The 24,890-nt window shown below is 51.6% G+C and overlaps 1 protein-coding gene across 1 annotated transcript in view; it reads right to left on the bottom strand.

The window, feature by feature from the left end:
* SPTB (spectrin beta, erythrocytic) overlaps positions 1-24,890 on the bottom strand; it is a 129,955-nt gene that overhangs the window by 21,618 nt on the left and 83,447 nt on the right. The window contains exons 12-27 of the mRNA XM_084793556.1: positions 23,914-24,216; positions 23,148-23,298; positions 21,297-22,167; positions 19,565-19,702; positions 12,859-13,615; positions 12,283-12,485; positions 12,088-12,178; positions 10,731-10,877; positions 9,138-9,405; positions 8,424-8,626; positions 7,869-7,958; positions 5,497-5,775; positions 4,713-4,843; positions 2,999-3,203; positions 2,354-2,728; positions 828-1,072 (exon numbers count right to left, since the gene is read on the bottom strand). Coding sequence (XP_084649682.1) covers positions 828-1,072; positions 2,354-2,728; positions 2,999-3,203; positions 4,713-4,843; positions 5,497-5,775; positions 7,869-7,958; positions 8,424-8,626; positions 9,138-9,405; positions 10,731-10,877; positions 12,088-12,178; positions 12,283-12,485; positions 12,859-13,615; positions 19,565-19,702; positions 21,297-22,167; positions 23,148-23,298; positions 23,914-24,216 — 4,457 coding nt within the window. The remainder of the gene's footprint in view (positions 1-827; positions 1,073-2,353; positions 2,729-2,998; positions 3,204-4,712; positions 4,844-5,496; positions 5,776-7,868; positions 7,959-8,423; positions 8,627-9,137; positions 9,406-10,730; positions 10,878-12,087; positions 12,179-12,282; positions 12,486-12,858; positions 13,616-19,564; positions 19,703-21,296; positions 22,168-23,147; positions 23,299-23,913; positions 24,217-24,890) is intronic.

Here is a 24,890-nt window from a genome sequence, read left to right as displayed (position 1 = left end):
AGGCTGGGAGTGTAGTGAGTGACTGAGCATGGTAATGTGTTTTTGTTTTGGTTTTTCGAGACAGGGTTTCTCTGTGTAGCTGTCCTGGCTGTCCTGTGTGTCCAGTGTGGCTGTCCTGGAACTCACTCTGTAGACCAGGCTGGCCTCGGAAGTCACAGAGATCCACTCATCTCTGCTTCCTGAGTGCTGGGATTAAAGGTGTGCGCCACCACTGCCTGGCCAGGAATTCGTGGGGTTTCATTTTGTTTTGTTTTGTTTTTGTCTTTGTGTGTGTGTGTGATGATGATGATGATGAAATATACACTAAGCCAGGCATGGTGGCACACGCCTTTAATCCCAGCACTTGGGAGGCAGAGGCAGGAGGATCGCAGTGAGTTCGAGGCCAGCCCTGTCTACAAAGTGAGTCTAGGACAGCCAAGGCTACACAGAGAGACCCTGTCTCAAAAAAACCAAAAATAAATAAATAAAATGAAAAATACTAACTTAGATTGTGAAGAATGACTGCATAATTGGAACTATATGATACCACAGATGATACACTTTAAAAAGGTCAAGGATGGTATGTGAATTATATCTCAATAAAAATGTCAAAGTGCCTGAAGAGGAGGGGGCAGAGGGACAGACAGGCCACCAAGACTTGCTGAGATAGAGGTCCATTACCGCTGGATTTCAACTGCCAGGGACCTGACCTTGCCTCTTATGGACAGCCAGTCCACTTTATACTGAGTTTTAGGTGAGTGCTGGGAACGAACGGTCCTGGGCCTGTCCAGCTCTGGGCAGTCTGGGACCACCCCTCCTGGAGGAGCCTCCCTGAGGACGCCTCTCACCTAGGCCTCTCCTGAGTCTCGATCTGCCTGATGATGCTTTCCATCCAGGAGAGGAGGTCGCGGACCATGCTGAAGAAGCGGAACTTGTCTGCCGTGTCCACCAGCTGAGCTCGGCGCCCAGCACACGCGTCGAGCAGCGCCTGCCAGGCCGCGGACACCTCCTGTTCCTTGCTCTGGATGGCGTCTGCCTTTTCCCCAGCATACGCTGTCTGCAGTCGGGTGGCCACGTCCTGGAACTGCTGCACCTGTCATGAGGTAAAATGGTATCTCAGGTGCGAGGCTGCAAAGGCGCTGACCTCCTCCTTCTGAGTCCTCCCCAGGGCACTACTGGTAGGCAGGATGCTACAGGATCTGGTGCCCTGCTCTAGTGCCTCTGCTTACCCAGGGCACGTGCTGAACTCTGGCCAGGGATTTGAGAGCTGGAGGGTCTCAGGTCCCTTTGGCCTCCTCAGGACTTCAATAGTGAGAGTAACTACTGACCCAAGCACGGTCCTAGAAATGTAATGAACTCCCTTCATCTTTACAGCAGTCCATCAAAGAGGTACTTTGATATCCCAGTTTCTGTGATGGCGGAACCAAGGCACAGAGATGCCAAGTGGGTGGCCCCAGGGGTTGGAACTGTACACCCACCTCCCTGGTTCTTATTTACCCTGCATGCTGCCTCTTCAAGGATGGGCCTTCCCCAAATCCTCTGACCAGGGCCGACTTGAAACCTCAGAGGAGCTATATCTGTCTCAGTAGTTCTGACACCCCAGATATGTCGGTTACATACCAAGCCTCACCTTCAGCTGGAGGACAGATCCCTAAGGCAAACTGTGAGGTGGTCTAATCTACCTCGGAGTTGCCTCCCTGAATCCTGCAGAGCTGGCCTGAAGACTGTACAGTCAGCCAAACTCTCCCTGAGGAGCCTCTGGCAGCTGGGGCCCCTCTGTTATCCTTCCTGTCACATCAAGCTCTGAGGAAGCTACAGTCTACATAGGTCCCTCAGGGTGTGCCCCAGCAATCAAGACAGGGGGTTTAGGTATATCTTAGGGACCCTAGACCCCGTGAAAGGTGGTTGTCTGGTAGCTAACTAAGCCTGAGGGGTCTTGAGCCAGGCCACAAGGGCCTGGGTTCTGGCTACACCTTGTATCTACTAATTGCCAGGCAATAGTGACGCCCTATAGTGCACTGTCCTCATCTGCAAACACAACATGAGTGCCTACTCAGAGATGCCCATGAAGATCCAGCAACCACACATGCCTTAAAATAATACCCAGTACTGAAAAAAAAAAACAAAAAACAAAACAAAACAAAAAAACAAAAAACAAAAAAACCCAACCAACCAACAACCAACCCACAGTGTGTTAGCTGGTACATAAGCCACTACAGATTGAAGAACCCCTCCTGCAGCTAACAAGTGTCTGAGAACTGCTGTGCTCTGTCCTGAGCTGCTGGCCGGCTAAGGCAAAGGTGTTTGCTGCCCATTCTAGAGGTTTCTTCCCCTGTAGAAGCCAAGTAGGGCCCCGACGCCCCTTAGGCAGTACCTGCACACCCAGGAGGTGGAGCTCCCGCTCAAAGGCGGTGTGGACCCGGTGGAAGGACTCCGCCGTGCTGGCGTCCAGCCCCACGTCCTCTGGCAGCTCTCTGTGCTTCTCATCGATGAGGCCCAGGATCTCAGTGCCGGTGTAGAAGTAGCGGTGCAGGTCGTAGGAGGCAGCCAGCAGCTGCATGCGGGTGTCAATGAGCTCCAGCAGATCGGCCCACATGTCATTCAGCCCATCCTTCCACTCGGCAATGGTGGCTGCCTCGCTGTGGCCTGCGTCGATGAGCCTCTCGATGATCGTATTCACGTTGTCCACTCGCTCCTGCCCAATAGCCCCGGTCTCCCGGGCAAAGTCTCGGAACTTGTCACGGAGCATCTGGACATGGGGTAGAGAGATAGGACGTGGTTAGTTCTGTGTGTGTGTGTGTGTGTGTGTGTGTGTGTGTGTGTCTTTGAAGGTTGCCACTGTGGCCACCTAGAACTAGCTGTCACACATTCTCCAGGGAGGACTGTCTTTCAGCCACTCTCCGCTGGGACGACTGCATCTCTGTGCAGTTTCTTCCAATGGGTCTGGAGTGGCGGCTGCACGCGTGCATGCGTCTACTGAGTTAGGGCGGCAGGGAAAGAGCAAGCTGTGGGTACTCACAGTCACGTGGTCAAAGTCTTGCCCCATCTCCTGGGATGAGGCCACCATCTCTTTTTCCGTAATCCACTGCTCCAAGTCGTCAGCTTCTCTCTTGAGCTGGAACAGGTGGTACATGTTTTCCAGCCTCCGCCTGCGTTCTTCAGCCATGTCCTTCAGCCCCGCATACTGTTTATCTACTTGACCCTGAAGTCTGATGATCTGTTCCCTGGGATTCAAACCAAGAAACACCTTAAGGAAGGGGATGGAGACCAAGAGCATAGCCAAGGGGCAGTTCTGGGGTCTAGTTCTTGCATAGCACGTGTGAGGTCACGTGGTCCATCCTCAGTACAGTGAAACAAGACAAAACAAAACAGAAGAACCCACAGTAACTGGCCCCAGAAAGCACAGTGGCTCTTTTGTTTTTTTGTTTGTTTGGTTGGTTTGGTTTTTTTGAGACAGGGTTTCTCTGTGTAGCCCTGGCTGTCCTGGACTCACTTTGTAGACCAGGCTGGCCTCAAACTCACAGAGATCTGCCTGCCTCTGGCTCCTGAGTGCTGAGATTACAGACATGTGCCACCGTGCCCAGCTCACAGTAACTTTTCCAGGAAAAGAATTGGGGAGAAAAGGAATGCCAGCTCCCTTCAGGCCAGTAATGCCTCCGGGACCAGCAGGATTGTGTTGGGGTTCTGTCCCAACACAGCACCTCTCACAGTGCCCCCCTCTCTCTGGGAAGGTCACAGATTCAAGCATAAAGGGTGAACTTCTTCACTGTGCTCCCCAGGAAGCCTTGCAGCTCCAACAGGAGTGACACCAATTAGCTCTCCAGACAAGGACAGAACCAGAGACTCAATTTTTGGGGCTCCCTGGGAGCTGAGTGGGGTGACCACAAAGGAGACACAGTGTGGGGTGCCCTAATGGTACTGAGCACAGAGCCCTGGCTGAAGCAGCCTATGAAAGTCTGAAATCTGGCATCTACCTGACTCCTACCTAAGTACTTGCTGTGAGGTCCTGAAGTAATTTTTTTTTTTTGAGCTGTTTAAAGAAAAAAAAAAAAAGCCAGGCTGTGGTGGCATATACAAAATCCCAGCACTCAGGAGGCAGTAGCAGGAGGATCTCTGTGAGTTTGAAATCAGCCTAGTCTACAGAGAAAGTTCCAGGATAGCCAGGGCTAGACAAGAAACCTTGTCTCAAAAAACGAAACAAACCAAACCAAACAAACAAAACAAAAAAACAAAGCCCAAGCTGGGAGTGGTGGTGCATGCTTTTAAACCCAGCACTTGGGAGGCAGAGGCAGGCAGATCTCTGTGAGTTTGAGGCTAGCCTCGTCTACAAAGTGAGTCCAGGAAAGTGAAGGCTACACAGAGAAACCTTGTCTCCAAAAACCAACCAACCAACCAACCAACCAACCAACCAAACAAACAAACAAAAAAAACCAAAGCTCAAACCAGATTTGGTCTTCAGGGTCTCTTAGTGCAGCAGACTCGCTAAAAAGACTGGAGCTCTCAGTTCACCAGGGAAATTTTGACTCTGATTTTTATAGAAATGGCGTCTCTCTCAGTGGCCTACCTTGTATGACTTCTTGACACAACCCAAGGAATAAAATGGAATAGGGACAACTAGTATCCCAGAAACCTCTAGATCCAGGGAAGCCAGTCCCATTTCTCCCTCCCTGGACCTGAAGGGTTCCTGGTCTGACGCCCAGCAGCAGCTGTGCCAGTCCAGGAGACACACATACCCTTCAGGATGGCCTGCGGACAGCAGGCTCTGGGCGCGGCCAGCCAACTGCTTGATATTCCTCCCATACTCCTCCACGGTGCGCTGCTGCCGCAGGTGCCGCTTGAGCATCACAATGGCGCCCTCTTCATCCTGAGAGGCAGCAGGTGGTCAGCACCAGAGCCCTCCCTATCCCAGCAGGCATATTCCTTCCCTTGGAAAGCTATGGCTGAGCTCTGGGGAGCCAGGCCCAGGAAGAATTCCACACATCTCCCTTCCTGTTCCTGACTCCTCTCTAGGAGGGCTGTACCTAGCTCATCTCTTAACTCCTTAGTCTTATTTTGTTTCTGCCCTTCATTTCACGCCCAGCTCCGACTCTCTGTCCCCGTGAAAACATCCTAGGTCCTGGATTAGCCGGCTCATAGAAGGTAACCTACTCCTCCCCAGCTCCCCCACAAAAGACATTAGCTTTTCTGGGGGAAAAGAATTGGGTCAATGCAGTCTTGAAAGACCCCCTAGGTCCTCCTGTCACCCCATCTGGCAGCATGGACCCAATATATAATATGAAGAGCCCTTGGGTGGAACACTCCCTGGTGGCACGTGGGAAACCTGTAGGGGTACTCTTAATGAGGTACGATGCTCTACGGAAGTGTCACAGGACAGCAGGGAGGATTTTGTGGGTCCCTTAGATACCCATACCTTGCCCTTCCTTTCTCATACATCTGATTTCCAGGCGCCTCCAAGTGCTTGCTCACCACAGCTCTGCCTATCTGCTCGGTTGGCTGGCAGACTCGGGCCCAGCATACCTTAGGGGGCTCATCAGAGAACACATAGAGCTCCTGCTCGCCGATCCACGCTTCGGCCTCGCCCGCATCCAGATAGTACTGCTGTGCCTCATGGGCATCCCGTAGGCGCTGCAGCCGGCCAGCTGCTGCCTCCCGAAGCGTGTCCCACGAGCCCTGCAGATGCCCCAGGCGCTCCTCGATGTCTTGGCAGTCGATCTCTGCTGCCTTCACCAGCTGCTGCCCTCGCTGTAGCACATCCTCCACCCGGGGCGCGTGGCCTAGGATCTCATTCTGCAGGGTCTGTGGCCAGAGGAAGGACTCAGAGGCGGAGCCTTCCCACGGAAGAGGAGGAGGCCAGGTCTACAGCAGGAGACCCCTCCCTCCCCCTCCTGCCAGAGCAGAGCAAGTGAAAGCCCTTAACACTACTTGTGGCAGGATGCTAAGCCCTCCACGTGTGTCCTACCCTCTGTAGGTGGTCTTCTGAGACAAGCCCTGGGAAGCTGGCACAGGGCACTGAAAGCAGGACTGACACTGAACACAGCTATAGCAGATTCCAAAGTCTTCGTGTTTTTAAAAAGATTTAAAAAAATTATTTAATTTTATTTTATGTGCATTAGTGTGAAGGTGTCAGATCCCTTGGAACTGGAGTTACAGACAGGTGTGAGCTGACACGTGGGTCCTGGGAATTGAACCCGGGTCCTTTGGAAGAGCAGACAATGCTCTTAACCACTCAGCCATTTCTCTAGCCCCTTAAAACGATTTTTATTTAGTAACTTTTAAAAAACAATGGGTCAGAGTGTATGCCACATGTATGCAGGTACCCATGGAGGCCAGAAGAGGGTATTAGATTGCCTTGAATGGAAGTTACAGACAGTTGTGAGCCATTCGATGGAGGTGCTGGGAACTGAACTCAGGTTCTTTAGAAGAGCAGTGAGTGCTCTTAACTGCTCATCCATATCTCTCTCCAGTACACTCTCCCCCAAGCCTAGCCCCACACTTTTTTGAGACAGGATCTTATGCACTTTTGGGCTGGCCTTGAACTTGTGACTCTTCTGCCTCCACCATGCTCAGAAACTAGGGCTACAGGTGTTCACCACATGCCCAGGGTATGTGGCTCTGGCCCATGGCTGTGGGCATGCTAGGCAAGGCTCTACCATCTACGCTACAGTCACAGGCCAAAGCTCTTGATAGGCTTCCTATGTGCATCCTCAGAGCTTGATTTTAGGTGTCTGCACTGGGGAAAAGGAAACAGCTTCAAAACATCCAACTGCCATATTAGATTAGCATTTCTTTGTCCCAGGTAACAGAACAAGCCGATGGCTACCTCTCGTGGAAAGCTTTAGGTTTTATTTTTCTCCATTGCTATGGCTCAGATCTGAACTGTGTGTTATTATTTCTTTTTCTTTCTTTTTTTTTTTGTGTGTGTGCTATTATTTCTTATTTGAGCCTCTGGCCACCAAAAATGGCCTTTTCCTCCCACTCTGGTAACTGGGTTACCTTTTTCTCCACGGGGCCCTGATACTTGATCCCCTTTTTTGGATCCTAGAGGCCCAGGCTAGCTGGACTCCTTATACCTGTTTCTGCCATCTTGACAATTCCCTCAAAGCCTTTAAAATCAGCTGAAGGCAGGAGCAAGGGCAGGGTGTGGGCACAGCACTGACTCCCAGCTCGTGGAACACACATGAAGAACAACACGCACAAGCACCCACCCACTGGAGTGTGTGACTATATTTTACACTCAGAATCTTGATTTCTAGAGGAAGGCCGGAGGCCAACCCCAGACTGCAATCCCACACGGCTGGCCTTTTTTAGGATTCAGGCTCCCTCTGCAGCCCGTGTTTGAGATCTGCTTGTACTCGGGATTCCTAATCTGCCCTGAGAGAGTGGATCAGTAGATGCTTGCTTCTGGGAGCGCAGATTCATGGTGTTCTAATGGGGGTGAGCTTCACAGGGAGAGTCACGTGTCTGCAGGAGCAGGGATCTATATACTCTAAGGACATAGCACATACCAAGCTTAGCCCCAGAAGAGGGCAGGGGAGTGCTGTGGTGCTGGTGGCATCCTCTTGGGAGGATACGAAAAACAGGACTATGGCTACACACTGACCTCCCTACAGCCCCCAAGCCAGGCACTCACTGCAGCCTGGTAGAGTCTGGTGGTCCCAAATCCCCAAGTAGCATGGTGCCTATTTCCTCTGTGAACCTCCCAGAATCCTCTCTGCAGCCACTAAAGCCCTTTCTGCTTTGAAATGTCAAGCGAAGCGAGGGGACTGGAAAGCTACCATCAGGAGCAATAATGTGCTGTCACCAGCCTTTTGCACATCACGGCCGGGCCGGATCCCCTGGGGCCAGGCAGTACCAAGCAGGGGCAGATGCACTGCCGAGCTGAGACCCACCTGGTTCTTCTTCATGAACAGCTGCACGGTTTGCAGATTAGTGCCATAGTCAGCCGACTGAGCCAGTGGCAGCCTCTCTTCCACCCAGAGCTGGAGGGACCAGAAGGCAGTGGACAGCTGATCATTATCGTAGGCAGCCACCCTTTCCCGTAAAGAGCCAGACAGGGTGCCTGGTTTTTCTCAACACCCCACCCCCTCAGGGTTTTGCCCCTATTTTACAGACAGGTATTTCAAACTCAGGTTCCAAATAACTTGTTCCCATTCCCAAAGTGGGATCTTGATCCCGCAGTCTCCCCATCAACACTTACGAGTGACTTGTAAGTCCCTATTCACAAAGTCCCCACCCTGATTTTCTACTTAGTGCAACCACTAAAGCAGCCTTACGAGATAAGGGGCGAGATGACCAGTCATCTGCTACCAAGATTGCTCTGGACAGCAGCCAGCTACCCCCACAGCAGCTGGAGCCTCAGCCTGGGGTGGGGGTGGGGTGGGGGTGGGGGGATGCGGGTGGGGGTGGAGGGAGCAGGAGGGGTAGAGAGGCTGCAGCCCACACACCGTCTCATCCTCTAAGTCGCGGCTGATCTGTAGCTTGGCTTTGGATAATTCCAGCTGCTTCTTCCTTTTCCCCAGAGGTTCTAGAAGGTCCAAGAACCGCTTTTCGATGCTCATGTCCGTGTCTCCTGCCTCCGCCCCCAGCAAGGGTGCCTCGGCAAAGAGTTCCTCTAGCTCCTCCTTCCGCAAATTCACTTGGTCCTCCACTCGCTGGGACACAGGGAACAGTGTCAGTACTGTCTGCGACACCTGGACACGGCCGTCCCTTCACCCACCCAGCCTCCCATCTTCCACCTATCCTTTAAGGACCATTTAAAATGCAGCCTCCTCTAAGAAGTCTCCCTGGATGCCTCCCCTCAGCCTCTCCTCCTGTATTTCTCATGTGTCTTTTACTAGATTCCTGTCCTACCCATTGCAAAAGGGCAAGAGATGGCCTCTGAATCAGGAGGTAATTTTTTTTTTTGAGACAGGGTTTCTCTGTGTAGCTTTGGCTGTCCTAGACTCTCTTTATAGACCAGGCTGGCCTTGAACTCACAGTGATCCTCCTGCCTCTGCCTCTAGAGTGCTGGGATTAAAGGCGTGCGCCACCACACCCGGCTCAGGAGGCAAGTTTTGTATAATACAAACAAGTCAAGGAGCACCCACTTTAAGGTTTCAGGTTGGCTCCCTCGGGTCCCTTCTACTTCAACCTTCTGAGTCTACAAACAGCCTGTTCACATGCCTTCAACTTAGCCAGCATCCGGTTGACAGTGGTCAGGTCCTTGCCCAGGTCGTCTGATCGCAGCTGGTCCTCCATGGCACCGATCCATTTGTTAAGGTCAGCGTGGGTCTGCAGGCGCAGGTCAGAGCTCCGCGCAGCCGAGAGTTGTTCGGTCTTCGCCTTGGTCATGCTTTGCAGCTCGTCCCAGAGCTTGTGCAGGGCCTCCAGCCTTTCTGACACGACATCCATGAACTGGGGCTTCTCTAGCATAAGCTGCCTCCCTTCCTGTGGGGGAAAGAGGGTAGCTCACTCCGGGCTCCACTCCAGGGGATGCAAGAGAAATCCTGGGGGCAGGTTAGTAAGGCCACGAATTGACATAGACCTTACACACACTCTGAACCGCTAACGTAATCTACAGAAGGGGGGTGGGGCAGGGAGAGCAGTGTTTGGGCAAAGGACTCAGAGAGAAGGAACTGATACTAAATGAAAAATTCAAGGTTCACTCAGGAGCACAGGCCTGGTAGGACAGGCCTATAACCCTAGCACTCAGAAAGCAGAGGCAGGAGGAGAGCAAGGTGAAGGCCAGCCTGACATACAAAATGAACTGGCACTTGGGAGGCAGAGGCAGGCGGATCGCTGTGAGTTCGAGGCCAGCCTGGTCTACAAAGTGAGTCCAGGACAGCCACGGCTAACACAGAGAGACTCTGTAAAAAAATCAAAATCCACCTTGAAGCCAGGGGTCATAAGTGATACACAGTAGGACTCTCTGCACTCAGGATGTCAGCCTGGGCTACAGAGCAAAACTCTGTCTCATAAGAAAATTCATAAACCAATAAACAAATCAGATCCAGGAACGCCTAGCATAGGAAGCGCTTCCGAGTTCCAGAAGTACTGTTTTTGCCTCCAGGATAGGTTGGTCACTAAGGTTACCTGCCCTGGCTTCCCCTATATAAACGTCTGTGTTTTGGGTGTGGACAGTATAATAGGACTTGGCTCTAGACATAGGTCCTATTAATAGTGGTCAGTATTATCCATGACTTCCCAGTTGCCAAACACTATCCTAAGTGCTTTATCTGTCTACAAGCATGCAATGCCCACAGCTCAGCCGGTAAGGGCTGTCCTTGTTTCAGAGAGGAAGAGCTGAGATCAGAGAGAGTCTGGCTCTTGAGGCTATTGCTCTAACCACTAGGCATGGCTTCACACAGACACGGAGCCTGCTTCTTCCTGGACAGCCACAGCAGGGAAAGCAAAGCAACAGGATTCCCAGGTGTAACCCCTGCTCCACTTTGACCTGTGTCGCTGGCGAACCCAGGTTTTATCTGCAAGGGCTGTGAATGCCAACAAACGGTGGCGAGCACACTACTGGAAGGCTAACAGTAATGACTGCCGTCTGGGTACTGGATGCCGAACCCTAGCTTCTGCCAGGTTTAACGAGTCTAGCATTAGCAGGGATGCTAAAGGCTTCATTATGCTTAGAGGAGCTTTCATCTTCACCGCCAAGTTCTGCACTGTCCAGAAAGCTTCAGGACAGTGTCTGTGTCGTGGGTGAAGCCCAAGCCGCAGGAGCACATCTGAGCAGAGAGCCACCCGCCACCCGGTCCACTACGTACAGCATCAATGTTATCAAGCCACCCTTGGTGTGACGTCAGTTCTGCCATAAACGCCTGGTGCTTCATCCATTTGTTGTGAAGGTTGCGAGCTTCGTCATAGGAGACGTCCGGAGATGTCAGCAGCTTGTCATTGATCCAGAGAGTGAGCTGTGGGCAGAAAGAGTGAGCCCTGTGAGTTCTGACTGGACCATTTCGGCAGGGCAGAATCGAGAGTCTCCTATCGCTAGCTCTGGAAGGAGAAGGCCCAGGGGCTACCTGTCTCTTCCTTACTAGAGCACATGTGGCATGAGACAGTTTGTTCTTCTCATGGTTCCAGGGCCCATGGCAAGGCCTGAGATACCATAGTGCCTCCGCACTTTCTTAGTACATAGACAGATGGATAAGTCCATCCTGACAGTGGGTGATTAATAATAAACACCAAGAAAATGTTTCATGAAGAAGAGGTTAGAGGCAACTGTAATAAGAAAGGGGAAGAAAGTGTTGTGTGTCCAATGGTTCCAAGATGTCCTGGCATCATGCCAAGCCTAGCTTGTACCAGGGCAAAGGTAGATAGAAACAAAGCTATATGAGCTCGAGAGGCAGGAAGCCTACGGGGAGAGCAAGGAGGATGCCAAGGAAAGCCCCACTGCTTGTGGGAAGTCCCATCAGCAGACTCTCTCCTTCAGCTTCCTAGCCATCTGCCCTCAGGGGACCTAACACACTGCTTGCACCAGGACCAAGACTTGTTCCATAATTACAGGGCCCAGGACAAAATGAAGATGCTCAGAAAGGTATTATGGATTTCAAGTCACCATCAGCAGGACATCACAATTGTGCAGGGCATGACACCTGTGCAGGGCATTACACCTGTGCAGGGCTTTACACCTGTGCAGGGCATTACACCTGTGCAGGGCTTTACACCTGTGCAGGGCATTACACCTGTGCAGGGCTTTACACCTGTGCAGGGCTTTACACCTGTGCAGGGCTTTACACCTGTGCAGGGCATTACACCTGTGCAGGGCTTTACACCTGTGCAGGGCTTTACACCTGTGCAGGGCTTTACACCTGTGCAAGGTGCTGTGTGGATGAATACACAAACCCCATATCTTTGCAGATAGCCCTGTCTAGGCTCTAAGTGACTGCAGCCCAGAATGTTCTCAGACCACTCTTTGAGAAACCTTGTCCTAGATCGGGCAAATCAAAGGATGACTTAACAACTTGGGGGTTGAGGGTAGAAAAGAACTGTGGAATGGAAGGCTTCAAAGAGTCCCGAGCTCATGAAATGCCACCAGTCTTGAGTGAGATAGGAGTCCTTTGGCCTCCCACCTCTGAGTGCTTCAGACTGACACCTGAGAAGCAGCCCCGCCATTGGCCTCACCTCCTTGCAGTTCTGGAGGAAGTTCTGCAGCTCCAGGTTGTCTTTGAGGAGAACTGTGGCCTCCTGGGCCTTCTCATTGTTCTTCTTATGCCTGGGAAGTCAAGGGAAGTCACCCTAGCACCAAGCCTGGGGCCCTCGCCGAGCACCCCTACCCCAGTGTAGCACAGGGCCTCGTGGTCCTGGGGTCGGGAGTACCTGTCTTCAATCAGCTGCACTTTCTCTTTGATCTTGTCCAGGTACAGGTTGCCCTCGGCCACCAGCTTGTTTCCAGAGTCCACAGGACTCAGGACTTTATCCCGGTTGTTTTCCATAGACACTAAGAAATCCTCAAACTTTCGGATGCCAGCCTCCGCAGCTGCTAGGGAATCTGGAGGCTCCAAGTGAGCCAGAGTGTATTCCTGTTAAAGCAAGTTCCCAGAGGAGGCGTGAGGAGGAGGAGCTAAACAAGAGCACCACACTGTGCAGGCTACAGTGCACCCCTAGAGCACCGCAAAGAGAAGGCTCTACTCCCCAGGCTTGGCCCCTCATTCCCACCCGGAGCGGGGAGGGAGCGCGGACAGTGGGGAAAGCTACGTGAGAAGGTAGTAATGCAGGGCAAGGTCCACTTCTCTAGCTTCCGAATGACTGACAGCTTAGGGCATGGGACCAGAAAGAGTCACGATGAAGGAAGAACACAGAGGAGTTCCTTTAATTGGTGACTATAAAGAGCCCATCCCTAGTAAGCCTCCTGAGGGACGCCTGTGCCCCCTAGCCCTGTATGCTTCTTCCCACCTGGTTGCTGAGGATGGCTTCGGCCTGCTTGGCATCTTTCTGGAACTCCTGGAAGCCCAGGCACTGAGTGAGGGTGTGGCCCCGGCTCTCCCACATCCGGCGCAGAGCATCCCAGTCAGTGTCTAGGCCCGCTAGCCGCTGTCCCAGGAGCTGGTAATCTGGGTCCTTCTGGCCTTCGATCACTTTCTCCCCAGAGGCCTTGACCTGGTGGTAGTTGTCTTTGTGCGCGTCAATCTCTTCCTTCACGGCTGCATGCTGCTGTAGGAGCTGCTCAGCCTCTGGGAGTGACTCGGGCATGTCCTCAGAGGCCACCGCCTTTTGGGCCATCGACAGCCAGGCCTGGAAGTCATCCAGATCCTGCAGGAAAGCCTGCAGCTTGCTGGCCTCCCCTAAGGAGAGCTCCTGACCTTGCAAGGCATCTTGCAGGCCCTTCCACAGCTTCTCAACACCTGCCTGCCGCTGGCCAATGTCCTCTTTCTGCTCCGGGTGTGACTCCATCAAGTGCTGTGACTCACGTTCCAGGGCACTCACACGGTCCCGGATGGCTAATACATCCCGCTCCAACCCCGACAACTTCCGCTGGATAGCAATGACACCCGCCAGGTCCTGCCCCAGGTCCTTTGTAGACTCCACGACCTTCGTCTTGTCCACGATCCACTTGCTGGTCTCCTCACAGTCTACACAGTAGTTGTTGACTCGAAGGGCCGAGTTCACAGCCTCTCTTTGCACTGACACCACTGCCTGGAAGGCATGCCACCTGCCAGAAGAGATAGACCCGGGGGGTGGGGGGTGGGAACAGACACTATGATGCTCCTTAACTCTTCTCACAGGGCTCCCTTTCCCTATTTCCCATGAGTCTCCCCTACAGACCCCGATGTTACAAAACAAAACAACAACAACAACAAAAAAACCTATCCACCTAACTGTAGGTAAACAAAATTAGCATGTCCGATTTTGCCCAAGAGACATCTAACAGGAACTAGATCTTCCTGCCTCTCAAGTGTCAAGTAAATGATGTGCTCACATGTGATGTTCAATTGGACTTCAGGTAAATATGAGCGGTCGTGGACCTACGATGATGGTTGGGTGAAGTTAATATGCACTGAGTAGGGAACTGTGCTTTGGATTTCACCCTCTGCCTGAGGTGGAAGTATCAGGCATGATGCCGTGGTGCTACTGGGCAGTGGCGGCAGGCTGCAGCTCCCTGTCAGCCATGTGACCACTGGGCAAACAACCAATACCACAGAATGTGTGCTGGTAAGCTGGGTGTGTGGCAGCTTTGAGCTGCCTAGACTGACCTCTTGGTCTCAGTGAGCCTGCTGCTTTAGTTTCCAAACTAGCTAGGGATGATGCCACAAATGCCTGGCCATAAGTGTGTGCATGTGCACACGTGCCTGTGTGGCGTATGTGCCCCTGTGTGCATATGTGGAGGCCACAGGAGCATGTCAGATGTTTTCCTTTGCCACTCCTATCTTATTTTTTTTTTTTTTTTGAGACAGTCTCTTGTTAGACCTGAAGCTTGTGGTTTTGGCTAGGCTGGATGGCTGGCAGTACCAGCTGCCTGTCTCTACCCCCAACTCCATCCCATTGTTGGGCATACAATCACGCTTAGCCATGGCTGGCTTTGGTGTGAGTGATGTTAGGGGTCTAAACTTGGGTCCTCCTGCTTGCAGAGCAAGCCCCATTACCCACTCACCCCCTGCAAATTAATTTTCTGCTTATGACACCGATATCTCACAGTGAATTCATCTGTATACAATTTCCCTAGAGTTTTAGAAATGTTGGAAATATTTAGACAGCTCACATTATTAACTTCAAGAATGCTTCAGGACCGTCCTCACCTTCTCTAGAGGAAGACTGAAAATGCCCAAGGCCACATTTAAAATGCCCTAAGGCCTGAAAACAAAAAAATGAAAGAGGCCTGGTGAAAAGAGAGGAAAAGGGGAAAGAGGAGAGAGAGGGCGAGCCCAGGTGGGATGGTGAGGACACTGCGCAGCGACCTCAGCCTTCGGGGCAATGCTGCTGTGACAGGGGGACATCTGCTAAGGTCCTCCGCTTAGTCTGCAGCACCCTCTTCAGAAGAGCTGCCCATCAGCCTGGGCAGACCACTCCAGCCAGCTCCCTCAGGGCCCAAATCATTCCTTGCACACCGTTAAGACTATGTAACACAAAAGAGTAAACGGAGGGCTTGTGTGTTGGTATGAATGAGAAATGGTCTCCACAGGCTCACATATTTGAACACTTGCTCCTCAGTTGGCGGCGCTGTCTGGGTGAGTTATGGAACCCTGGAGAGCCTTGTGTGAGGAGGACAGACTTTTGTGTGTATAGACTTGCCACACTTCCTGTTCAACTCTTCCTGCTTCCTGTTTAGGGTTTAGAAATATGAGCTCTCAGCTTCCTGCTCTCCTGCTGCCATGCCTTCTGCTTGCCGCTATGCCTTCCTGCCATGATGGGTTCTCTCTTTTTTTAAATCCCTCTGGAACCATGAGGCCAGATAAGCCTTTCCTCTTATAGGCTGCCTTGGTCATGGTGTTCTGTCATGATAGAAAAGTAACAAACGCCGAGGTTGGGAGCAGAAACTCGCTGCTGCTCTAAGGAACCTGGCCACGCTGGCGTTTTGGAGGAATGTGGAAGACTTTGGAATTTTGGACTAGAAAAACAGTTGCATGTTGTACGCAGAGCTTAACAGGCTCCACTTTTTAGTAGGAACCTGGAAGACAGCAGTGCTGAGAGCGACTCGGACTGTAGAGGTCCAGCTCAAGAGGTTTCAGGGGAGAGCAAGGCCATTAGCAGCATCTAGCTTAGAGACCATATTCCTGTAACATTTTGGCAAATGTCCATGTCAGGGGAACTTGCCTGAGGCTAAATTTAAAATGAATGACCTAATTTCTTCGGTGAAGGAAATTTCAAGACTACATAATGTTTGTTCAGTCTCTGGCCTAGGTATTACTGATAGTGCCTATGCAGGTCTACAATAAAGCAGACCAAGTGGGGCAGAAAGAAATATAAAATGCGTGGTATAGAGAGAAAAAGAGCCCCAGCCAGGGCACTGCTGGAAGAGGTTTCTAAGGAGATTAGGGCCATTAAGTAGGGGCCTTTTCTGCATTGGAATAAAGGGAAGGATGCCCTCAAGGCCAGACCCCACCCAGCTAAGCTCCCAACATGTGAAAAAAGAGGATAAAGCATTTTTTTTTTCCTTCTAGAAAGCAACTGCAACCAAAAGCCACTGTTAAACTGCTTGGTGGCACATGCCCTTAATCCCAGCCCTTGGGAGGCAGAGGTGGGTGGATCTCTGAGTTCGAGGACAGCCTGGTCTGCAGAGCAAATTCTAGGACAGTCAGAGCTACACAGAGAAACCCTGTCTCAAAAGACCACACACATGCAAGCAAACAAGCATACACTCACGCACGCACGTGTGCACACACACACACACACACACACACACACGCTTATTCAGTCAAGGGCCATCCAAGCTGGTAGCCTAACTTGGCAGTGTTATCCACATGGCACTAGCTTTAGAAACATGAAGGGTGAAGGGGTCACGGGTCATGGACTCTTCCTCCATTGTTTCAAAGAGTGACTTGTGCCAGGCAGCCTTTGACAGGGGAAACCCTGTATGGGGGCTCTGAGAGGACAAGAAGTTTAAGAGACCATTGCATGCAGCTGTGAGAGTGATGAAGCCTAGGTTGGAGTAGAAACCCCCAAGATGTTGCAGATGCCAAGAGCTACATGCAGGGAGTGGAACCAGCCCAAGAGAGAGAAGTATGCCAGAGGCAGCAAAGCTAGAGGGGTGCATCCATCTAACCCATTTGGGACTACATGTGCGGCTATAGGACTTGGGGGTTTGCCAGGCTGGGTTTTGCCTTGGTCCAGTATTTCTTTACAGTGGCCCCATTCCTCCCTTTTGGAATAGAAATGCATAGCTGTGCCATTATACGTTGGAATTATGTCATTTGTTTGTTTTTTCAGGGCGTTACAGACAAAGAGATTGCCTTGAGTCTTGGAAGAAACTTCGGACTTTAAAACAGTATTGAGGCTCGGAGGCCATGGGGATTTTTGAAGTGAGATGAAGTGGGACTGAACACACTCTGCATTATGATCTGGCACGAATCCCAATCTAATTTTTTGATGGTGGTGCTGGGGATTGAACCCAGATCCTTGTTCGTGCCATGTACCATTGGCCTACACCCTCAACTCATCTCCTGCTACTTTATTCATTATAGACCTTGAAGCAATAGAATATGCACCATATAGCCCAGGTGGGTAGGAGTGTGCCCTGAAGTTACGTCAGCACACTCGCTCTATGATGGTCACATCGTGACAAGACTGCCTAATGACACGTCTCCAATAAGGTTTTCCTGGCATTAAGCATTTCAGAGCTGTCATTATAATTACAAGGTTAGACGGGCTGGAGAGATGACTCAGCAGTTAAGAACACTTGCTGCTCTGGCAGAGGACCTGGGTTCAGTTCCCAGCACCCACATGGCAGCTCACGGATGTTTGTAACTCTATTTCTGTGAGATGTAATCCCTTCTTCTGGCCTCTGAGGGTACAGGTATGAGTACGTGTACACACACATACACACACACACACACACGTTAATACATCTTTAAAAAAATAAATGCAAGGAAGGCAGGCAGGCAGGCAGACAGGCAAGTAGGCATATTTTTCAACCTGCAAATGAGCCTGGCCTGGCCTGGCCAAAGCATGGCCAGGTTTTGGACTATGTAGTTGGAAGAAAAAGGCCATTGATAGGAGCAGAGGCAGGGAGGTGGCTCTGTGGTGGACGTACAGAATTTGTGGGAGATGGATGGGGCAAGTCTTGCTGTCTCTGAGGAGCTGAGCCCAGAGTCAATGAGTCAAAATTCCAAGTCAACATCTGTCCAAACACTTCAACCAAAGGAACTGCCCTAAACGGACAGAGTGGACTACATGGTGAAGAAGTGGCCCCCACTTCTTTGCTGGACTGGATGGGTTTTCAGGCCTCTCTCGACTCTTAAGACTTAACGCACACTGCTCATCACTCTGTGCCTCTGCTCTTCTCTAACCTGAGAATGGTGACTGCCCTGATGGCTTTTCCAGTTGAGGCGGGGCATGGTTTAGCTGCTGTAAATGTCGACACGCTGTGACTCTAATGCATTGCACAGCTGGCAAGTTCTTCCTGCCTGGAAGTTTCTCACCTAATTGCTTCATTTAAACAGCAGCTCCAGGAAATTCTGCCCCCACCCGCCTCCCTCCCTCTCCCACTCTCACACAAGCCTAGTGCAGAGGCACCCTTCTCTCTATAAACATCAGACTTGCAAAGGAACCTGTGGACTTGCGGGCCCCATCCTTGGATGCTGAGGTGGTCAGCCCCATTCCGGTGGCTATAGAGCATCCCACCCAGGGGTCCCCAACAGGCTCTCAACAGTCCCCACAGTGCCAATCCTACTTCTTTGCAGCCATCTTCTAAATTGCCTTAGGCAGCACAGAGCGCATCCACAAGCACACGGAAGGGGCAGGGTTAGAGCGAGGGACTGATCATGAGGCATTGCATGTGCGGGGCCAAGGTAAAAGCAGAGAATGCAAGCATTTGCTCTGTCCTCAAAGATCCTCCAGGAACTAATAAGCAATTATGCCTTCCTCGGAAAGCAGCCCCTCTCTAACGGCTCCTCAGGGCCTGCTCTTTGTTCCAACCATGAAGCTTGCTCAAGGCTCCCTGCTAATTCTCTTTACTCAAGCCACTCTTATTACTGGTGCTGCATTTTGGCAAAGGGAGGGACAGTCTTTTACGGACTCTTAGAAAGCAATCTCCCATGTCCAGGAATGTCTAGGGAAACAGGGCACAGGTATCACATGACCTACCCTAACTGCACACTCATCATAGGTGCACAGACATATACTCCCCTCCCCAGACACAGCATTCAAAGCTCCACAAACACTCTCTCCTCTCTGAATTTTAAATCCAGCAACATGGCTGCTCTGGCAAGGGATCACATCCAAAGATCTCTTAGGTCACGTGATCCGGCTGGAATGCAGACATGTCCTTTGTACACACCTTTAATCCCAAACAATGAAGGCGAGGTTAGTTCATAGAAGGAAGCAGCCATGTTTGAAAGTCATGTCTAATTGAGGGGCAGACAAAGTGACTAATCAGAGGAAGGTTTGACAGAATGGGTCAGAGATAGGATACACCCAACTCCCAGGAGAACAGGACAGGAAAGAGAGGCTACTTAAGAGAGAGCGCAAGAGAGAAGTTGTTTACCAAGAGTTTCTTACTGGGACCCAGCACTATTTTACAGAGACAGGTTGCAGGGGTAACAAGCTAGACACAGGTGAAGACAGAATGAGAAGGAACCAGAATATTAAAATATATTGCCAGAATTCGTTTGAGGCCAGGCAGAACAATTCAGTCAGAAGCCAACAGAAACCAGTTTGAATCAGTCAGCTTAGACAGGCAGTCAGGCCAGAACAGCTGAGTTGAACCAGCCAGCAAGAGTTTATAAAGAGGAAGGAAGGCTTGGGAATGGCTCTCATCTTATCCCCCTATCTGAGGAAGTAAAAACAACATTTACAATTCCCCGCTCCCCTTGCTGCTGTAGCTCCACTACTAGCAACAAGATCCGCAGAAAAAGACTGGAGCATTTAAGGCTTTGGCCGTTTTCTCTAGGTGTGTGTCAGGTGGTGGGAGAAAACTCCCCAGACCCAAGCCCCGCCCACGCCCCACCTCTTGTTCAGGCGATCCTGATACTGTTTCACTTCCCCACTGCGTGGGTGGCCGCTCTCTACCAGGTTGTTGGCGGCGAGGTTCACGCCTTCAATCTGAGCCATCAAAGTCTTCATCTCCTGGTCCAGGATGTCAAACCTGAGATGGACAGAGATGAGGCACACATAGTGAGTGGCAACGGAGCCTCTGGTTTCCAGTGGTTCCCAGTCTCCAGATGTGCGGTTCTCACTTCCTCCCTCTATCTCCAGAATGTTTATTTCCGGGGAAGGGAGGAAAGGAGGCAGACAGATGTGCTGGCACACCCTAATTTTTGGTTCAATGGGTTCAGTTGTATGTCTTGGTATTTCTAGACCAAGTCAGGAAGACAGATAGTTCCTTACTATACAAACAATAGCTCCACAGAAAAAAGCCCGAAGCAGAGCGGGCTGGAAAGGGCTTACAGTGTTGGGGTCGGCAAAGGAGTCAGTCACCCTAAGGACCATCTGCCATACCTCCATTGTCTTGGTTGCTGTTTTACCCTAATTCTGTTACCCAACAATTTTGGCCAAAAGGTGCCCCTCCCTCGTCAGAAGCTCCGCTCCATCCGTGCAATGAGTAGGGGAGAGCCGCTGAGGGAAGAAGGCCAACTCTTCCTGGAAAGTGTCCAGCGCCCTCTAGAACAGCAGTTCTTAACCTTAGGGTCTCGACACCACCACCACCACCCCGCCCCAGGGGGTCAAATGACCCTTTCACAGGGGTCACCTAAGACCATTGGAAAACAAAGATATTTACATTATGATTCATAACAGTAGCAAAATCACAGTTATGAAACAGCAACAAAAGTAATTTTATGGTTGGGCGGGGGGTGGGGGGGTGGGCAGGGGGGGGAGCAGGGGATCACCACAACATGAGGGACTGTATTCAGGAGTCCCAGCGTCAGGAAGGTTGAGAATCTTCAACCTTCTAGCATCAGTGCAGGACCATCTTAGCACTACTCCAGGGGGCGGCTCCTTCCGCTCCATGATGCTTGGGTTCTGCTACCCTACACTGCTGAGATGCTGCAAAGCCGGAACTCCTGCCCCGATCCACAGCTGGGACATGCCTCCTCTCCATCGCCTGACCACTCCAAAGCCTGAGCACCCCGTTCATCTACAGCCTGAACATGTCCCTTAGCCACAGCTGGAGCACCCACAACCCACTGACTAGAACCGCCCTCCTCAGCTTGAAAATGGAACCCCCCCATGGCAAGATCACCCCCTCTACAGAATGAACATGCTCCCAACCCCTATCCAGGGTGCTAAGGGAATCAGAGTACCAAAAGTGAGAGTAGCCTTGGAAACCCGTGGTTTATAAACTGGTCTCTGTGGCTCCTTGACATTCTCTGGCTTAGGGATTAGCACAGGGACTTAGAGATGACAGAATCCCAGCCCCATGGCCATAGCACCTCCACTTTTCCTGTGCTCCATGCTCAGAATCCATCAGAGCAAAAAGACTCTTGCAATTGAGAATCAATTGAACAACAACAAAAAAACCAAAACAAAACAAAAACCCAAAAAAACCAAACCAAACTAAACCAAAACAAAATCACCTTTGTCTCAGGAACTATGAAGGCCCCAGTGAGTGAACAATCGGAGGCCCCAGACCCAGAAGAGAACTCTTGAAGCCTACACTTTGTAACAAAGGGGGGTCTGGAGGTGGGAGGTGACACGCAGCCCTCGGGTGGGGAGATGAGCAAAGGCTGAGCCGCTCTGACCTGTGCTGCACAACCTCCAGGTCCTCCAGCGTGTTTGGAATATCCATCTGGTCCAGCCACTTCCCCTTCTCACTCATCCACAGCTCACAGGCATCTGACTCCCCAAACACGGTGTACAAGTCCAGGGCTTCCTGCAGCCTGTGTCCACGCAACTCTGCCTGGGCCAGCACCTGCTGGTAGAGCTTCCTGAGCGCCTGGAGACGACTCGTTACATCTGGGGAATCGCGGAACTCCTCGGGGAAGTCCTGGGCTTGGCGCTCCAAGTGCTCCATCACCCCGTGGCTCTCCTCCAGCTCCTCTAGAAACTCCTTGTGCTTCTTTCCCAGGGCCCTTGTGGCACCTTCATCTTGCCCCACATCCTCACCGGAGAGCAGCCGGTGAGCATCTTGCAGCCAGGCCTTCAGGTCGTCTGCATCACCCTGGAACTGGAAGAAGTTCTCTGCATCCTGCAGGTCCTTCTTCCGAAAGGCAGCCAGTTCTTTCAGGTGATCCCACTGGGCCGAGACCTCCTTGACACGGGTCTCGATCTGTGGATGTCCAAACTGCTTTTGGGCAACCATGCCATCAGCCTCCTGGAAGATCTGCCTCAGATGGGCGTCCAGCCCACGGAGCTCATCCTCAAAGGCCTTGTGCTTGCGCTGTAAGATGAGCACACTGGTCAGGTCCTTGCCATAGTCCAGGGAGGAGTAGATCTGTTCCTTTTCCCTGATCCAGCTTTCAGCCTCATCCATCTCCCAGAAGAACTTCCAGAGCCGCTTGGATTGCTCCAGCTGAGCCTTCCGGCCGGCTGCCATGTTGCTCAGTTCACTGAAGCACTGCTCGAGGTGGCTGACTCGGTCCTGGATGACCTGGGGGTCACAAGGTTGGTACCCTGGGAGCATAGGAGGAGGAAGACAAAGAATAGAAAGGAAGTCATCTATAGGCAAGTTTCAGGTCAGAACCACACAACCCCAAAGCTTCCATCTCTCAGTATGTGGTAGGCAAATGCTCTACCACTGAGCTCTGCCTCTCTAGCCCTTCAAGACTCTTTGGGATTGAATGCATGATTCTCAGGTACTCAAAGGACAGGCCAGATTCTTTATAACGGTTCCCACTAAAGTTCAGGAGTGAAGGAGATTAAAAACTGAGAAGCTGGGCATGGTGGCGCCCGCCTTTAATCCCAGCACTCGGGAGGCAGAGGCAGAGGCAGAGGCAGAGGCAGGCGGATAGCTGTAAGTTCAAGGCCAGCCTGGTTTACAAGGCGAGTCCAGGAAAGCCAAGGGTACTCAAAAAACAAAACAAAACAAACAAAAACTTGAGTAGAAATGAAGAAAGTTTCATGATGTGAGATTTGTGTGGCGGCACGCGCCTTTAATCCCAGCACTGGAGAAGCAGAGGCAGGCGGATCACTGTGAGTTCAAGGCCAGACTCGTACAAAGCGAGTCCAGGACAGCCAAGGATACACAGAGAAACCCTGCCTCGAAAACAAACAAACAAACAAACAAAAAAAAAAAAAAGAAAAAGAAAAGAAAAGAAAAGAAAGAAAGAAAGAAAGAAAGAAAGAAAAAGAAAAACCTCAGTTGCAGATTACCAGGCGGTAATAAACTCTTTTATCTAAGACAAGAAAGTAGAAATACTAACAGCCTCAGACACTAGCAAAAGAGATGGAAGGACAGATGACAGGACGCCTGCCTGGTTATGGGCTGCTGAAACAGCCCGTCTCAGGAGAGTGCTGCCACCCTTTCAGTTTTGCACACCATCACCTGAGGAAAGAGGCAGAATTCTAAAGATGGGCCCAGAATGGCAGGTGAGGGGCCAGAGGAGGGGGTCTAGCATCTGAGGCCTCAGCAGAGGGAGCCCTCTTGGCCTCACCTTTCCCCTCAATGAACTGCAGGGTGTCCGCTGTGATGGCCTTCACTTTGTCCCCTTGGATGGCGATATCGGCCTCCATTAGCTTGTGCTTCTGAAGCAGGTCTTCCACCTCCAACAAGTGTTTTCCAAACTCAGCAGACAAGATGTGAGCCTGGTGACGGACAAGGACGAGTGAGAGAACGGACACCTCCAGAGGGTGTGTGTGCACCTTCTCCGTGGGGGCAGAGGTGGATATGGCGGGAAGGTGGCTACTGCTTGGGGCAGGAGATGCTACAGAGCAGGACTTCCTACAAACATCCTCTGGAATCTTCTACGGGCTGTCCCTACAACATCACAAGCATCACTCTCATCCAGCCCGGAGCCTGGGCATGTTTATTTTTAGAAAGTGCAAGGTCAATTTCACGCTTATTTTCCTCCTAAGACCTCCTGCAGCTGGGGGAGAGAATTCAGTCTTTGGTTTCCCCTGGGCAGAGGGGTCTGGATTCTAACCACAGCTGAAGCCCAGTCACTGAGAGCCTGATGCTCTGGGCGTGAGTCTCATCACCACCTATCTCTTTCAAACTCCCGTAGGTTGGTTCTTATGCAACTACTAACCCAAGTTCCCTCGGTTATTGGGGTGGGGTGGGGTGGATATTTTGAACATAGGCTAGTGACATCTTTGCCCTTTCTCCGTTGTGACTTAGAGATGTGACCGGAGGGCAGGTATTTAAGGAAGCACGTGCTCGCTACAGAACAGGGGTGTGGGGTGGGCGGCCTCGGGCCCCACCTTGATCTCATCCATCCAGTCGATGCTGTGCAGCATGTCCTGGAAGAGCTTCTGCAGCGCCAGGGTGGCCTCGAGCCTCTGGCGGCGTGATCGCAGCAGCTCCTGCAGGTAGCTCCACAGCCGGAGGATGTTGTCTTTCCGGGCGATGATGCGTTTCTGGTCATGGTAATTCTCCTTCTCCAGCTCCTGGGCCAGGACCTCCAGGGCCTCCACCCGCTCCTCATAGGCAGCCGTGTCGGTCTCGATGGCTTCGTGCTTCTTCTTGGCGGCCTCCACAGCTGCCAGGTCATACCCAAAGTTATCCTGCCCCCAAGGAGGGAAAAACAAAGACAACAAACAAAACAGCAGCTCAGTCAGACTGCCCTGGGCTCAGACTCTCGGGTGGCTCCCTGAAACACAGCTGCCAGATGGGAAAGGCGCACTTCTACAAAGGCGTTATCCGTGCTGTCCCCTGCTGCCTGTCTTATCTGAGCAAGAGTCTCTGAATGTCTCACAAGTGTCTCTAAATGTCCCCAATTACTCTCTGTGTCACATTTACAGGTGAGGCTACAGTGTTCGTTCCGGAGTCCTCAGGTGGCCTGCTGGGACTTCCCACCCTGCCTTGAGAGGATCTATCCATTTCTGGGCAGGGTGGCGGGGTGGCTGCCTAGACCAGGACAGCACATCGCTTCAAACAGATGGTTACCCACACACTATCTGGGGCACACGTACGCTCTCCAATGCTCTTAGAACACTCACTATCCCCTTAACAGACAGAATTTAATTTGATTCTAAGCTTTAAGTGGGAGGGAACAGATGCTCGACGGAGAGGGAATCAGCCCTGGGGTTCACTGTTAGCCAGTGAAATATGTCCCAGGCCCGGAGGCTAAGGAACCAAAAGGCACACTCTGATTTAACCCTGTTCCCAGGGAAGAATCACCAATGTCAATGCTGACTCCTAAGTCTACTGACGCTACAGCCAACAGAAGATATTCTGG

The sequence above is a fragment of the Acomys minous genome (genome assembly GCF_964271855.1).
Source record: "Acomys minous genome assembly, chromosome: 8".
Lineage (NCBI taxonomy): Eukaryota > Metazoa > Chordata > Mammalia > Rodentia > Muridae > Acomys > Acomys minous.
Note: the sequence above shows the minus strand (reverse complement) of the source record. Positions and strands in the feature narration are given on the sequence as shown.